Source organism: Mauremys reevesii, linkage group 5 (assembly GCF_016161935.1).
Source record: "Mauremys reevesii isolate NIE-2019 linkage group 5, ASM1616193v1, whole genome shotgun sequence".
In the NCBI taxonomy this organism is placed as follows: Eukaryota; Metazoa; Chordata; order Testudines; family Geoemydidae; genus Mauremys; species Mauremys reevesii.
The window spans coordinates 139358187-139375270 of NC_052627.1; the positions used below are offsets into that span (position 1 = coordinate 139358187).

A 17084-nucleotide genomic window follows, 5' to 3' on the forward strand; every position below is an offset into this window, starting at 1 on the left:
AGCTGAACAGTCCCAGTCTTTTTAATCTCGCCTCATACGGAAGCTGTTCCAGACCCCTCAGCATTTTTGTTGCCCTTTTCTGTACTTTTTCCAGTTCCAATATCCCTTTTGGAGATGGGGCCACCAGAACTGCAGGCAGGATTCCACATGTGGGTGCACCAGGGATTTATACAGTGGCATTGTGCTATTTATTATCTACCCTTTTCCAAACATTCCTAACATTCTGTGCCGCTGCACATTCAGCAGATGTTTCCATAGGACCATCCACGATGACTCTAAGATCCCTTTCTTCAGTGGTAACGGCTAATTGAAACCCCATCATTTTATATGTATAGTTGGGATGATGTTTTCCAATGTGAGTTGCTTTGCATTTATCAACATTGAATTTCATCTGCCATTTTGTTGCCCCGGCACCCAGTTTTGTGAGATCCCTTTGTAGCTCCTTTCAGTCAACTCTGGACTTACATGTATTGAGTCATTTTGCAACATCTGCAAACTTTGTCACCTGGTCACCCCTTTTTCCAGATCACTTATGAATATGCTGAATAACCGTGGTCCCGGTACAGATCCTTGTGGAACCCGCCATTCACCTCTCTCCACTGTGAAAACTGATAATTTATTCCTGTCCTTTGTTTCCTCTCTTTTAACCAGTTACTGAGCCATGAGAGAACCTTCCCCATTGTCCCATGACTGCCTCCTTTGCTTAAGAGCCTTTGGGAAGTGATCTTGTCAAAGGCTTTCTGAAATTCCAGTGCACTATATCCACTGCCCACCCCTTGTCCACATTTGCTGATCCCCTCAAAGAATTCTAGTAGATTGGAGAGGCAGAAGTTCCCTTTACAAAAACCATGGTGACTTTCCCCCAACAAATCATGTTCATCTCTGCGTCTGTTGATTCTCTTCTTTACTAGAGTTTCAACCAATCTGCCTGGTACTGAAGTCAGGCTCACCAGTCTGTAATTGCCGGGATAGCCTCTGGAGCCCTTTAGTTATTTTAAAGCTATTGGGTGAATACCATCTAGTCCTAGTGACTTATTACTGTTTATTTCATCAGTGGCAATTAACTCCTCAATGGCAAGGTTCCCACTGACTCCAGCGGGTGTAGGAGAGACCAGTGGAGCTTGGTATTTATGCTGCACTCATCACAACAATGGGATCTCCCCCACACGTAGATTTACTCCCCAACCCAGGTTTGCATTAAAACAGGAGACCCTCCTCCAAGCCCATTTCACAATGGGTGGTCCCCGCACCTCTCACCTTTCTCTTCTATCTCGTGTTTCAGGATCTCCAGGTCCATCGTGAGATATTCCACCTTCTCTTTCAGGGAATCCACCTCCTGCTGCAGGGATTCGGCCCGCTCTTCTGCCATCTCCTTGTCCAGAGTTGCCATCTCGATAGCATCAGCCGTATCAGCCATTTCCTCCATGTAATGCTCCTTGGCTTCTAATGCATCTTTGGCTTCCTGCAGTCAGGCAGAAACAGGGTGAGGACACCTTGGGATGGAAGCCTGATGGAACGGGGCGCTCCTCGGACTCAGTCACTAGCCGGATCCATTACCCAGCTGTACGGCTCAGATAATCCTGGCTGTGACAGCATTCCTGTAGGGGGTCTGCATGGAGTCAAATCCCAGCTAGTAACTGCTTACCGGGCGTGCAGGGGGAAAGGCCACTGCCACAAAAACGGTCTTATTTCTGTTCCAACTCAGCACCTCTTCCCCACTCAGCCCAGCAACTGCACTCCCAACCCCTCCCCGCTCTCCCCAGGACCAGTAACACAGGCTTGAGTGGCCAGGGATTCCTCCCACCCCACTTGGAACAATAAGAGAATCAGTTCCAGTAGAATCATAGAATCCTAGAAGATCAGGGTTGGAAGGGACCTCAGGAGGTATCTAGTCCAACCCCCTGCACAAAGCAGGACCAATTCCCAACTAAATCATCCCAGCCAGGGCTTTGTCAAGCCAGGCCTTAAAAACCTCTAAGGAAGGAGATTCCACCCCCTCCCTAGGGAACCCATTCCAGTGCTTCACCACCCTCCTAGTGAAACAGTGTTTCCTAATATCCAACCTAGACCTCCCCCACTGCAACTTGAGACCATTGCTCCTTGTTCTGTCATCTGCCACCACTGAGAACAGTCTAGATCCATCCTCTTTGGACCCCCCTTTCCAGTAACGCCGCCAGACGCATGCCTGGTCTACACTATAGAGTTAGGTCAAAGTAAACTGCCTTATGTGGACCTAACTCGAAGCATCTACACTGAACTGTCGCTCCCACTGATGTAAGTCACCACACTGACTTCATAACCCAGGCGCTACGCCTCGCGGAGGTGAAGTCAATGTCGTTACGTTGACTCATTGTCAGTGTAGACAGTGTGCTACTTACACTGACTGTTGCTGCCTTTCAGAAACCATCCCTCAGTGCCCCACCCTGGCAGGTCAATGGGTGCATGTGCTCCTGGGGAGGACTCATGCGGCTGACACAAGCAGCGTAGTGTCACCCATTCAGTGACTGTGGTGGCTTAGGGTTGACTTAATTTTGTAGTGTGGACTTGCCCTCAGATTTAACCTCTGCATGATGAATTCCCGACTGCGCCGGTAACCAGGATGGGAGGTACTGACAGGTTACATTCTGACGCATTACATGCAACAGGACACAACTGTTTCATGTTCATTAAGGGAGGTTCCCCAGACCCTAATTGGGGATCACTAAAATCTAAGCAAGGCGTTAGCCTGGCAAAAGGCAGGTGTGTTAAACACACACAAGGATTTGGGCTGCTTTGTTTGTGCATCTTACAGAAGGCGGCAAGCCCCGGCACTGCCTCACGGGCCGGGGCTGCATTTTCAGTGCGGACACACACCAAGCACATTTCATACCTTTCTTTGTAGTAACGGCATTTAGCCGACTCCGTTAAAATGGAGCAGTGACCTCGGCTCATCCTGCCAACCAACCAAACAGCTGCTGGCCCATTCCGGGGGGGTAGCGCCAGCAGACAGTATGAAGCCGTTTGGCAGCTGTATTAGGTTCTAAACTTCTCTTTTATATTGACCCAGTGCCTGCCCCCACTCCACCCCTTCCCCCAAGGCCCCAACCCCCCCCTCCAACTCCCCCCAGTGCCTCCCGCCCACCAAAAGGCTGCACAGATCAGCACCTCCCCCTCCCTCCCAGCCTCCCGCATGCCGCAAAACAGCTGTTTGTGGTGGGTGGGAGGGGGAGGTGCTGATCTGTGTGGTCTTTCAGCAGGCAGGAGGCACTGTGGGGAGTTGGGTGCTGAGCACCCCCAGCAGCCCCCCCCATCATTTTTTCCCCATGGGTGCTCCAGCCCCAGAGCACCCACAGAGTCGGCAGCTATGGCTGGAAGCCGAAGAGAAACTCGCTCATCAGGTACTACGTGGAATCAAGGGAACAGAGCTCCAGGACCAAATACACTGGCTGCTAAACTTGTGATATACGAGGTGGGTGAGCTAATATATTTTATTGAACCAACTTCTGTTGGTGAGGGAGACGAGCTTGGAAAACAGAACTTGGTCCAACTGAAGCTATTCCCTCCCCCACCTGGTCTCTCTAATATCCTGGGACCCACCCGACTAACAACGCTGCCAAAGGCGTGTGACAGCAAGGGGAGGAGGCAGGCCCATTCGTACTTTCAGGTTAAGCGGCACTGGAGGAAGAAAACCCTCGCCCAGAGGGAGCGCACTGAGTGCGTGCAGCCGAACGTGGCCAGACAGGAAGCACAACATTAAAATGCGATCCTGTAACTGACAGCTCCAGCATCCTGGATCCGATCAGAGGCTTGTAATGTGTCTGTCTGATTGCCGGATGGAGCCCAGGCCACGGCATCTCCTCTCCTCCTCCTTTAAGGAATCTGACTGATTGATTAACTACAAACAAAATTTGCCCCCTAGGGCAGATGAAAGAAAAGGATGAGGGAAGCGTTGAGGACGGTGTGTGTGACTGGAGCTGTCAAACAGATAGTTAAGGGTTAAGGTCTCTTTTACCTGTAAAGGGTTAACAAGCTCAGTGGACCTGGCTAACACCTGACCAGAGGACCAATCAGGGGACAAGATACTTTCAAACCTCGGTGGAGGGAAGCCTTTGTTTGTGTTCTTTGTTTGGGGGCTGTTCTCTCTTTGGATCTAAGAGGGGCCAGACGTATATCCAGGCTCTCCAAGCTTCCTGAACTATTCTCTTCTATGCAGTATAGTGAGTATTAGAAAGGCGGATTAGTCTTATAATTAATCTCTGTATTTGCAAATGTGTGTTGCTGGACCAATATTTTACCTCTTTGCTGTACCTGTACTTAAGCTAGAGTCCCTCTAGTTTTTATAAGCTGGACCCTGTAAACTTCCATCCGGATTTTACAGAGATAGTTTTTTACTTTTTCTTTCTTTAATTAAAAGCTTTTCTTTTTAAGACCCTGTTTGATTTTTCCCTTGTTTGAGACCCCAGGGGATTAGTCTGACTCACCAGGGATAGGTGGGGGGAAGAAAGGGGGGGGGGGAGGTGAATCCCTCTTTGTTTAGATTCAAGGAGTTGAATCAAGGTAATCTCTCCCAACAACTAAGGGAGGGAGAAAGGCGGGGGAATGGTTTATTTCCCTTTGTGTTAAGATCCAAGGAGTTTGGATCTGTGTTCCCCAGGGAAAGTTTTGGGGGAACAGAGAGTGTGCCAGACACTAATCTCTGGCTGGTGGCAGCATTACCAGATCTAAACTAGGATTTAAGTTTAGAAGGATCCATGCAGGTCCCCATCTTTTGGACGCTAAAGTTCAAAGTGGGGAATAAACCTATGACAGGAGCCCGTTGCACTTTCCGTGGTTAGGAAGAGAAGGGGGAACCCCTGGGCCCCTCCAGGATGGGAGCGTGAGGGGAGAGGCCTAATGGCCACCGCTCTCCAGAAGATTCCCCCAGGGTCAAGGTGCTTCCATCATGAGCCACAAGTGGGAATCTGCAGACGCCCCTGGCGGAAGGGACACATTATCCAAAGCCGGCCAGCGTGGCTCCATGACAAAATTCTTGCCTCAGATATGGGGAGAAAATAGGCCAAAATAAACCACAGGAAGATGCCACCAGGATAATGGGCCCAGACATATCTAGCGCCTTGTACAAATTAATTCACCACTGAATGTAGTTAACTTCCATTGGGCTTCTGCATTCTCAAGCCAGTACGTGAGTCAATGTTTGCTATGTTGTGGTCACAGGTTGCTTTAGGGCCCACATCTCCTCAGAAGACAGGATTTGGGGGAGTTCGTGTTTTTATGCTAGTGGATGTATCAAAAAATAAAGTAAGAACGCCCCAGTCTGATTTCCAACAATTAAATAGCCTTGAATGTACTGGCTCCCTTGACGCGGCATTAACGAGAGCTGCACAGCTCTGGGGCTGCCACATGCCGCCAGGAAGATGCTCACCTTTTTGGCCTCCTTTAGACGTTTCTGGAGGTCAACCTGTTGTTCCTGCATTTTGCTCTTCCACTCCTGCACCTGCTCCAACTGGATCTTGTATTTCTCCAGCTCTTTCAGCTTTGCTTTGTCTTCATTTCGCTTCATCTTCAGAGTCTCCAGCTTCTCCTCCAGGTCTCTGACTTGAGAACGCAGGTTCTCCTCCTCCTGCACAGCCAGGGGAAAATGGGAGGTTACTCTGAGAAGTAGAGATGTCATGTAACAATGGATTTCTCCAAATACTTCCAATTTAATGCACAGGCAACAAAACCTAAGTCTGACCCAGTCCTCAGAATTCAGTCAACCCTTTTCCAATAGCAGCATCATTAAAGGCCTCTTGGAAGAACAAAGTGAATGAAATTATTCCACTTCCAAAGCCTGTATAATGTTTTAATCTCACTGGGTTTCATTTCACCCACAGTACACGGTTAACACTTCGATGTGCTGAGAGACGGCCTGACCTACAAACGTGCTGTGCACCTGCACTTCCAAGGGACTTCAGTGGGATTTGCGAGTGCTGAGCCCGTCTGAAAACCAATAAGGTACAAAATTAACTCCTCTAATTCCCCTCTCCTGCCCCTAGGGGTCAGAGTAATGACACATGCAAGGAAAACGTGTCTCCACTAACAGGACTGGGGCTCTAATGTGACAAGCGATGTGATTTTAAACTATAGCCTGTGTAATGGCTAATGCTTTAAGGCTTATTTAAATGAAGTTTAACAACTCACAGACACACACAAACTGTGCCCACTGTAAACTGGAGAGTTATTAACTGATGCCAGGGGTTACTCTCCTGAGCACTGAAGGCATCCTAACCGTTTCCCATCTCTTCCCCCGTCAGTCGCGCCAATACAATGGGCGATTACTATACCAAAGGGGGTTAAGCACAGCTAAGAGATTTTGTAGGCTGGATTCTGAAGGTTTTGGAATCATGGCTCTGGACACTTTCATCTCTAGAAGGAAAGGCTCAGTGCAACATCCAGCACACATGTAATTCTTCACCCAGGTAAGGATGGAGCACGGCCCTGATCTCTCGGCAAGTGACAGTGCCATAATGGCATCTCCACTCTGACCCGCAAACTAGCCATTGCGTCTGACTGCAATGCCACTTCCAGGCTTTTCTAACCAGCAGGCTCTGCAGAGACAAGCAGGGTAGATCTTTCCCAGGTAACCAGCATCAACAGGAAGTCACTCAGCTCTGTTACGACAAAGAATCGCTGCCTGAATTTGGGCTGTATCAGTTGGGTTTCAAAACCCAGTTCAAAGACATCCTGAGCTTTTACAGGTGTAGGCCACAGAGGGGTCTGGTGCCAGCAAGCAACACTCCATCTTGATCTGAGCAAAGGCGGCTCAAAGATGGAGCAGCGTCTGCTGGGACCTGAAGTGTCTCCTCCACACCAAAGTTGAAGGTGGCTGCAATCTACTCCAGTGCATGAGAATTAGGCACAGTCCCCAGGCTCCTGGCAAGCTTCTAATGCAGCCCTCTTGCGTCCCACCCCCTTGAGGTGAAACATCCCTTCCTGAAGCCCTTCATGCTCCAAGGGGACTCTGCCTCTCCCTAAAACGTGTGTAAGGCTAACACGTTGTTCCCCGAAAACCTACCTGCCTGGTCACTGGAGAGCTGCCTGCACAGGAAGGAGGCAGCACAAAGCCTGCAAGGTATTATGCAGCCGCGCATGGGATTTTCCTGATGGGAGAATCATAGATCCAAGTGGAACTCCCAGCGCCTGGGTGACCGAGCAGACAAAGCCGTTCTCCCCCTGCACAAACGTTCAGTGAGCAGGCAGTCACCTGCCCTGCGTGAACAAATGGGGTGCTGCTCAGCGTGCCGACGGCACAAAATCCCTTCGGGTGTTTCGGAAGAGTCTTTGCTTGACTACAAATCATACAGCTGCAACGCTGGAACTCGCTCTTGATTTAACCTGGGGTCCCCCCATCCATTGGAAGTGTAGTTCCTTTTTTTAAAAAATAGCTGCAACTAGTTTGGGGTCCTACACCTGCTCCCAAGCACCCCACCAACACCTCGGCATTTTTACAATCACATTTTCCTATTTTCTCTTAATTTCTCCCCCTGCTGCTGTGTGAAAAACCCACACAAACAACAGCACGAACTGACTGACTCTGCAGAGCAACCAGTGGAACTGATGAGGCTCTAAGTGCTGTCAAATACCAGAGGTTTTTTCTTCTGTGTTCTCAGCTGATTTAAGCATCAGTAACAGCGCTAGCAAGTGAGCCGGGTTCAGGCACAGGTCCAGCTGAAGATGAACCCGGGACGAAATGAGAGGCTGGAACGCCTTTTCCCTCCACTAGGTGGTGCTTTTTCCAGCTCAGGACTTCACACAAAACCTCAAATGCTTTTTCACACCTTGCCCTCCTGGCCTAAATCTTTCATAAGCTCGAAATTCAGCTAATTAAGAAGGTGCAGGAGGGAAGTAATGAAAAACTATTTTAAAGAACAAAATTGGCCTAGATAGTAATTATCGGCCATCAAACAAACACCCATTAAGTCACCCAGCCCACCTCCAAGGCCAGGGCAGGTTGTTCCCCACGGGATACTCCCTAGCAGTTTGCCTCGTCCCAGAGAGTGGGGCTTCTCCAACGTCCCTGGGGGAGAATATTCCTCAGCCCAGCACCCTCTCAAGGTCAGGAGATCAGTCTTGATATTCAGGCAAAACAAAACAAAAACCAAAAAACACCCTTTTGACTTTCTCCACCCAAGAGACCTAGAGTTTAAGCCATGGGACAGAGTTGAGAGCCAGGGGTCTAGTCCCAGCTCCAATTGGTGTGACCTTGATCTCTGTGCCTCAGTTTCCTCATCTCTAAAATGAGATGCCGCCATATTCCAGTCTCACAAGGATGCTGGAAGGGTTAATGGTTTTGGTCCCCCCCACTACAGAAGGGACGTGGACAACTTGGAGAGAGTCCAGCGGAGGGCAATGAAAATGAGTAGGGGGCTGGGGCACATGACTTACGAGGAGAGGCTGAGGGAACTGGGGTTATTTAGTCTGCAGAAGAGAAGAATGAGGGGGGATTTGATAGCAGCTTTCAACTACCTGAAAGGGGGTTCCAAAGAGGATGGATCTAGACTGTTCTCAGTGGTGGCAGATGACAGAGCAAGGAGCAATGGTCTCAAGTTGCAGAGGGGGAGGTCTAGGTTGGATATTAGGAAACACTATTTCACTAGCAGGGTGGTGAAGCACTGGAATGGGTTCCCTAGGGAGGTGGTGGAATCTCCTTCCTTAGAGGTTTTTAAGGTCAGGCTTTACAAAGCCCTGGCTGGGATGATTTAGTTGGGGTTGGTCCTGCTTTGAGCAGAGGGTTGGACTAGATGCCTCCTGAGGTCCCTTCCAACCCTGATCTTCTAGGTTTCTACAAATGTTTGCAGAGTGTGAGCTAAGCAGCGGTATTCTCACCACCCTGAATTCCTTTCCAGCCTTGGGGTTTCGCCCCACGTCTGGCCTTGGTCTACTCTTAGCCACGCTACACAGACTCACCTCAGAAGACAATCCATTCAAACCCCCGGATTGTTTCTGCAGCTCTTCTCTGTATCGCTTTCAGGCTGTGGCAGTGTGGTGCCCAGAACTGACTGGGATTTTCCAGGTGCAGTCACACGAGTGCTGTACGGAGACGGAACGAGAGCGCTCCCTGGCCCTTTTTGTCGGAGCATGGATTAGGGTGGGCAGATAAACGGTTCCCCCGCCAGCCTGTTCTCTTGCCTTTGAGCACTCCCCTCCCCCTTTCGCTGCCCCTCCGCCCCCCACTCGGCGAGAGCAATCAGACAGCCACGCACTGTTTTACCTTGGTGGGGGAAGGAGCTGAAGGAGGTGCCACTGGAGAGGTCAGGGAAGGAGTTGGAATGATGGGCGCAGCCAGAGGCGTCTGGGCAGGTGTGCTGGGCTCACTGCTACTCATCTCACCCGCTGAGGCGGAAGCTGAGCCGGAGGGCCCAGCTGTACCACTGGATGCTGCAGAGTTGGGAGTCCGGGTAGGCTGCAAAACAACATCGTCAAGGAGGAAAAGAGTCAGAACAGGGATCTGCCATCACTCACCGCTGTCTCCACCTTTCAGTCGAGCCTCGCTTTGAACTTTGCCTCCATGTTATTCTTAAAACAAGCCCTTCCTGGGACAGAGCATCATTACCAATTCGTCTGGCTGAGGGCCTGAGACTCCCAGGGCTGGTGCCAACACAGACGAACCCAGGGAGTGAAACCCTATAGGCTGTAATTACTGCAGAACCTAAGGACTTGCTGCTGATCCTAGAACACGCAGGCACTGTGCGAAATTCTGCTTACCTGCAAGGGCCTGTGCTGGGCATCAGCACAGTCCTCCCTAAGCGTACCCGGTACCTTCAGAAAAGGGCGTCTGGCAGCGCGAGGGCAGTAACAGTGGGCAAGGGAATCGTAGGTGCTAGCCCAGCGGATCCACGCCACACCTTGAGTCCTATATGCTGATAGGAAGGGACAACGCTATGTTTTCAGTATCCTTTATTCTGAGAGCCCTGCAGAGCTACCACTGCTCTGGGTGAGGGAGCTGGGACCCTGTGCTCAGGTCTGGTGCCTACAAGGCAAGAGGGATGCTGATAAATTGGAGTGACTGAAGGGTTAGAGCTCAGTCTATTTAGCTGAACAAAGAAGTTGAAGAGTGATTTGATCCCAGCCTGTAAGTACCTACATGGAGGAATAATGGGAGCAGAGGAAGGTCTAACATGATCAAATGGCTGGAAGTCAAAGCTAGACAAACGAGCTTTGCAGCAGGTCAGGCTAGATGACCACAATGGTTCCTGCCGGCCTTGGAATCTCTGAATTTTAGGGGAGTAGAGAGGGGCGGATCCCAGGAGTGACAACAAATGAAGCAGCAGTGAGGAGTTTGCTAACGTCTAGCAAAGGCTACACAGAGAACTAATGGAGGTGGCAGAAGAAGAGAAAGCCTGACACGTGTGACAAACAGACCAGCCTTTGGACCTGCAAAACGGGGTCCAATCCCCCAGCCTGGGTCCAGCCAAATATAGCTTTGGATGGAGACTCTCCTACATAACCCCTAAGTCTGCAAACGTCAAGCCAGAGTGCCCCCGAGGCCTCCAGAGCCAGAGTGCCCCCGAGGCCTCCAGAGCCAGCCATTTGTAAATGGCATTTGCCAATTTGCATTTTCTGAACATTTTCAATGTATTATTCAGAATTCAGCAAACAGCTGGTACTGGGTACTTGGAGAGTTTCAATTTTGAAGTCTGAATTGTTTTAATTTCCCATTTCAATCTTGTTTCTTCAGCATACCCTTGCAGATTTCACTCCTGCTTCTTGGGAGAGTTCAGTCGTCTCTCTTGTATACTGTTCTTTGTCTCTAACTTTAGGACACAACATGGAAGTTGGTAAACTCTGACTTCATCTAGAAGGGGCAGGGTTCCCCAGGAAGAGCCGTGCTCGGTAATGAAGCAAGCCTACGACGCGCCATCACAGGCACGGTAACAACGGACATCAGACTGTGGAACGGTGCCTATGCAGCTGTTCTTTGGACGGGTCGGGGCTCCCAGCAGCGTGGCGTAAGAGGGCTGCAGTACAGGTGAGGAGACAAAGGGAATCTGGGGTCTACAAAAAAGCAGCAAACGTCTCAGAAAGTGCTGACTAGAGCTTACCTTCAACTCCTCTCTGACGTGCGTTTCTAACGGCCCCGTCACTGGGGCATCCAGGTGTGTTACAGTCAGTCAGCTAATTTACTGAGCGTTAGCTTAATTTTATCCCTTGGCATTGGGCCTTCAGTGCATACGCCGTATTTATCAAGTCTCAGGGCTGGTAAATACTGAAAACTACCTTGGCAAAGCCAGTTCTCAGGGCTGCGACTAACCCGAGTACACTGCACTAGGTCAATGGAAGGATTCTTCCGTCGACCCAGCTATCGCCTCTCGGGGAGGCAGATTAGCTACAGCCATGGGAGAACCCCTCCAGGGCTGCAGTGAGCGTCTACACTGCAGCACTACGGCTTTGTCGCTGTAGCATTTTAAGTGTAGACGTGGCCTAAGTCCCAGCTGAGCTATACGTTAGCTAGGGTACAGCCACACCATCCCTCCAGATCAGCATGTGCACACGCACTTGAGAGCCATTTACGGCAGTGAACCAATGCTGCCTGCGCAGCAGTCGTTCAACAGGACACTGAAGTCAGGCCCCAGCAAGCGCCACACTGCGGAGTCTCCATGATGCAGAAGTCTGGCCTACCCAATTAACTGACGGAGGTACAGTGCCCTGTGGAGAAGCAGCCTGCTCCATGTTTCCCTCTGAAACTGGGAGCATCCAGCCTTGGTCCTGGGAAGAGCTCTGGGGGCACCAGCCTTTGCCAGGCACATCCCACCTCTGAGAAGCAGGCTACTCTGCACAAGCAAATCTCTTTGCTGAAAGGAATTTCCACAGCACTTTGCAGATAAAACCGCGTAGCCAGATTGAGCCGTCAGCGTCCGCGGGATCAGGGCAGCGTCACCAGTGGAAAAACCCAGGCGAGTCTTCAGGGAGTAACACTGCTGAATGGCTGGAAGTGTTTGGGGTGCTTGAAGGCCACCAACTGCAGCTTGGAGCCTGGACCTCCCTAGATGGGTAGGGCCTGGGGGAGATGTTGGACTCAGAACCTGTTGAGACTGGTAACACCTCTCTAGGGGGGGTAGGACACCAGGCGTTCTGAGAGCAGCATTGCAAGGCCCCTATTCAAAACACCACTGGGAACTAACAACCCTGCTAGCTACCAAATGATCCTGACGCTCCCATTTTGGGAAGCGTTCATGGTGAAGCAGCCCTGGCATTGCCTAGAGCCCTCTGACTTCAGACCTGGGTCTGGGGGAAATTGCATTAGTGGCTCCAGCCGATGGACTCTTCTTAGCCAAGGCTGAGGATATGGTGTTCAGGCCGAGTTAGACTATTTACCATTGACCACAAGGGGCTGTGGACACATCTAAGGCCTGTCAGAGTTAGCTGGAATCCCACTAGTAAGTGTGAGCGATAGCTTTGGTTCTGACAAACACTTGTCTGGGGTCCTGCAGGATTTAACTCAGTCTCCTCTGCTGATCACGGTGTACCAGGGGACACTAGGAGGGGTAGTAAGGAGACATGGGGTATAATGTGATACTCAGCTCTGTGCAGGGTGTATCTGCTAGCGGCCTTGCCCTGGAGGAGCTGGCCAGTGGAGAGAACGCTGGCAAGGCTGGGGGAAGGAGCTGGCAGAACTGGCTAGTATTGGATCAGCATCTGCAATGGGCCACTATGGTTTGTAACCTGGGCTTTAGTTAGATCCCAGGTGCTACTGGATGTGGAAGCAACAAACATCACCAAGGTGCCATGTGACTATCTGGGTGGAGTGGGGTGACTCATGGCCGCGTCGGTCAGATGCGAGCCTACTACCCTTACCCATGCCTTTGTTTCCTTGCGATCAGACCAGCACCAAGCGTTCTACATGGGGCTACATCTTAACATCACTCAAACTGAAGGGGATGCAGAAAGCAGCAATCCATCTGTGCAGTCTCTCTCTCGCTGGGAGCACCCTGGGAACTGCACCGGCTTCCAGGTGGAATTCAAAGTGGTGGCTCAAACTTCACACCCTAAATGGTCTGTCCCATAATTACCCCAAGCAGCCACCTCTCTCCCTTGTGCCACCTGATCAGAGCAGCAATCAGGCAGGAACCCTCTTGCTGTAAGCGAGAGTTTGCTACTGGCAGGGTACACAGGCTGCAGGACTCCAACCGGCCTCGCTTCTTGACCCCTAGGGCAGGTACCTTAACTCTGGTCACACAGCAAAGCCCATCACTTCTCCCCGGCATCTGGGAGGGGACGTTTGAGGGGACGATTTTATTAACTATTGGAGAGTGTGAGTGTAATTCATTTACTTTTGGTGCTAGCAGCAGTCTTATCGGCTGGACTGTCAACTCCTGAAGGCAGGAAGTGTTTACACATATTTGTGCCACACCTAGGTTGGTGGGACCCCAGGCCACACTGGGGTTTCTGGATGCAACTGCCGTATGAACAAACTTCCATGGGGTAAGGACTGAAGATTTCCAGTATTGTCAGAGCACTGAATGGGAGCCCATCGGTGGAACAACAACATCTTTTTATAAACTGAATGAACCAATAAATACATCTTCCCTGCCTGGAGTTACCCACGCAACCCAGTGAAATCAGAGAGACGATCAGAGCCCACCACCTCATGAAATAGAATGCACCCGTTTCGAGAGACGAGGTGGATGAGGTAACATCTTTTACTGACCAATGTCTGTGGGTGAACAAGACAAGCTTTTGAGCTACAGAGTTCTTCTTAGGTCGGCTGAAGAGCTCGTGTAGCATAAAAGCTCGACTCTTTCACCAACACAAGTCGGTCCAATAAAAGGTACCACCTCACCCACCTCGTCTCTCTCATAGCTTGGGACCAACATGGCTCCAACAACACTGCAACCCAAGCAAGGGTTTGCCATTTACAAATCATCATGTAGCCACAGGCGTTTGGAGGATCTGTGTCCAAGCTGTAGTCTCCCGCAACCCTGCTTTTCCTCTGCACTGCTAGCAGCAGATTTTGTTACACACAGCAGGCTCTCCCGACAGCCTTACGAAATCCTGGATAACTGTCATTTTCTCCTTAAAAGAGACTACTCAGAACTCACCCCCCCCACCCCCAAACAACCTCAAGCCTCCTGCAGCAAAGTACTCCATAAGGTAAGGAACAGCAATCAGTGACAGCCAAGGTATAACGTTACCACAGGGATGCCTGGAGGGGAGCTTCGGCCATAAAGTGGAAATAGGATCACCAAGGCATTTTTATGCTCTAATTCATTAAATTAGTTCTGGGTAACAGCAGAGAGTAACAGCCTTGATCAGGGCTGGCTCCAGGCACCAGCCCAGCGAGCAGGTGCTTGGGGCGGCCAAGAGGAAGGGGTGGCACGTCGGGCTCTTTGGTGGCAATTCGGCAGCGGGTCCCTCGGTCCCTCTCGGAGGGAAGGACCTGCCGCCAAATTGCCGCCGAAGAAGGAAGCGGCGCAGTGAAGCTGCCACCGATCACGGCTTTTTTTTCTTCTGCTGCTTGGGGCAGCAAAACCCCTGGAGCCAGCCCCGGCGTTGATGACAATTTGACCCTTAGAGATGCTTCCCTGGGGTGAATCTCTATCTGTAGAGCTTTCCTAGGTTTCACCAAAGGACGGGAAAAGGGCCACAGGAAACAGACACTGGAGTTTAGCCCTCCAGTAATGATCAATGCCCACTGACCACAGCTGTTGGTTCTCACCTTGGGCCGCCTGGTGGTGGTCTGGAGGGCAACAGGAGCAGAAGGCAGAGTAGGAGAAACATTCATACAGGGAAAGACAGGAACAGAGATACAGAGACAGCAGCAGCAGCGGCAGCAGATGCAGCAAAGAACGAGGTAAAGGAAACAAAAAGACATGACCACAATTAGTGTGCATAGCATCAGGTCTCCATGCTCATTCCCCCATGCTCCCACGACAGTCCCAGGTGAAACAGACCCCTGATGTGGCTCACCTCACCCCCAGACTAGAAAAATCTTTCGGTAATTTGCACTGAAGACACCAAAGTTCTACCATGGCCACCCCTATCTTTAACATGCAGCTGCAGGACCGCAAAGATCTTCCCAGCAGGAAGTCTTCCATCCTGACCACTTGGACAATGGAGACGCCCTGCACGCTGAGACCTGCTGTCCTTGCAGCTGCCCTCGGGGCATCCACAACCTGATCCATCTAGTGGACTCCTGGAAAGATCTCAGAAAGGCAAAGGTTGGACTCCCTTGGCTTAGCCAGAGAAACACCCTGCTGAGTTGTTGTACTGCCCAGGACTCTCAAGGTTCTGCTGGCAGGATCCTGGATTTTACGCACACACGCCCTTTTCTAAACGAGGTTACTGAAGCTCAAGTGTCACTAACTGCCCAAAGAGAAGCAGGAGCAAAAGGATTCAAACTACTTCAGTTACAACACCACAGGCTTCGCATTTTGTGATGCTTCACCTCAAACACGGAGGCATTTTCAAGGCAGCACTGCCATTTCTCCCTCGGCTCTGAAGAATAAAATGTGTCATGTTATCAGGTAGGCCCATTCAGCCTAACGCACCTGTCCTCTGTATCAAGGAAGCTGATACAAGATTATGACAACCAATCTGGCAACCCCACACCTACGAATTTTTCACACTATGCGCCTCCTTGCTGTGTGGTTGCAACACAGATTGTCCCATTGTGTGGTGCCTCGTTGACAAGGATTTAACAGAAATCGAGACACCAGGCAGAAGTGAACTTGGAGCAGCTTTCTTTGGCCAGTGTGTAGCAGGGACAGCATGAAGGGATATGCTCCCTGTCCATGTCACTCCCATTACTGGGAGCGAATCAGACAGGAAAAGAGATACACTTACAGGTGGAACTTCTGTTCTGTCACACTTAATGGCCTACACAGTATCACCGGGGCACATTCAAGCCCATTACATTCTGCTTTCCTTTACCACTAAAAGGTAAAACGATGGACTAGAAAGTCTGAAGGTCGGCAGGACCAGAGCAGGTCAAAAGAAACCAGCCATCATGCTCTTCTCCCATTGGGTGGCACTAGGAATGAGGCCTTTAATCACACGACTGGCAACTATCTGGCTGTTACAACCACAGACGCGCTGGCCAATGCAAGGCCCTGTAAAACAGCTGGCCTGTATGTGAGACAGGAAGACAAGGCTTCAGAGTTGAAGCGAGGCAGTGGTCCACGTCTTTACCTGAGGGGGATGGTCTCATTCGCACATAAGACTTTGGTAAACCAGGTAACACATGGCTTCTAGCAATCCCTCTCTTCCTTTTCAATATCAGAATTGCACAGAATAGTCTAAGGGACACACAGTAAAATGCAAATCCCTTCGAATACCTGATATCTGGCACATCCTTTGGGGAGAAATCCTACTTCGCTCACAATTCCAGACGAAAACTTCCCAGAGGGTCTAATTCTGGGTAGCTGCTACTTTTAACACAGAAGTGAAAGATTTACATCCTCCAGAGTAGTTTTCTTACTTTGCAAAACTCATCGGGAAAGTGTTCCCACCAAGCAGTAGAAGCTAAAAAACCCAGGGATTAATTTCATGTTGAGGACTGGCAGCATAAGGTGCTTTGGAAAAGCGGATTCCCTCAAAACATCCACAAGAAAACCCATTCTGTGGAATGAATCTTTGACAACTTGATGCAACTATCTGTTAACTCTGGCCCTCCCCAGGGGGGAAGACTGTAGAAGAGCTTCCATAAAGCAGGCCTGCTCTGAGAAACCTTCTCTTCTCAGGGATTTAGCAACCTAGGCATGTTCCGGTGTTTCACTCCTTGCCAAGCACTGGACGGCCACTACAGCATGTTAAAGAGGAACTCAACAAAGTCTCTATTGTCAGAGAAATGTTGCTTCAAACATGGCTCCTGCTGTCCTATTATGGAATGGTTCGCACCAGAAAAGCCAGAGCCAACAATGGAAATGCTAGCTGAATGGGCCTCTTGGCTTACAAGAAGCAGATATGAGGAGTTCTTGGTACTTGACAAAAATTAGAAGCCAAGGGCTGGAATATTTTAAACTGACAACCAACTTTGCACATTCAAGAACAATGTTAGTACTGCCTGTTCCAACAGATGGATTTATACTAACGATAAATCCCCCCGAGGGTGTTAATGAAGCCCCCTA

General features: G+C 50.3%; 1 protein-coding gene across 9 annotated transcripts in view; it reads right to left on the reverse strand.

The window, feature by feature from the left end:
• DCTN1 (dynactin subunit 1) overlaps positions 1-17084 on the reverse strand; it is a 130987-nt gene that overhangs the window by 23348 nt on the left and 90555 nt on the right. For 7 of the 9 annotated variants that reach the window (XM_039541053.1, XM_039541051.1, XM_039541057.1 and 4 more), the window contains 4 exons: positions 14675-14695; positions 9230-9421; positions 5402-5599; positions 1258-1462 (listed from right to left, as the gene is read on the reverse strand). In XM_039541053.1, coding sequence (XP_039396987.1) covers positions 1258-1462; positions 5402-5599; positions 9230-9421; positions 14675-14695 — 616 coding nt within the window. The remainder of the gene's footprint in view (positions 1-1257; positions 1463-5401; positions 5600-9229; positions 9422-14674; positions 14696-17084) is intronic. The other 2 variants (XM_039541060.1, XM_039541059.1) reach the window with 1 other exon arrangement.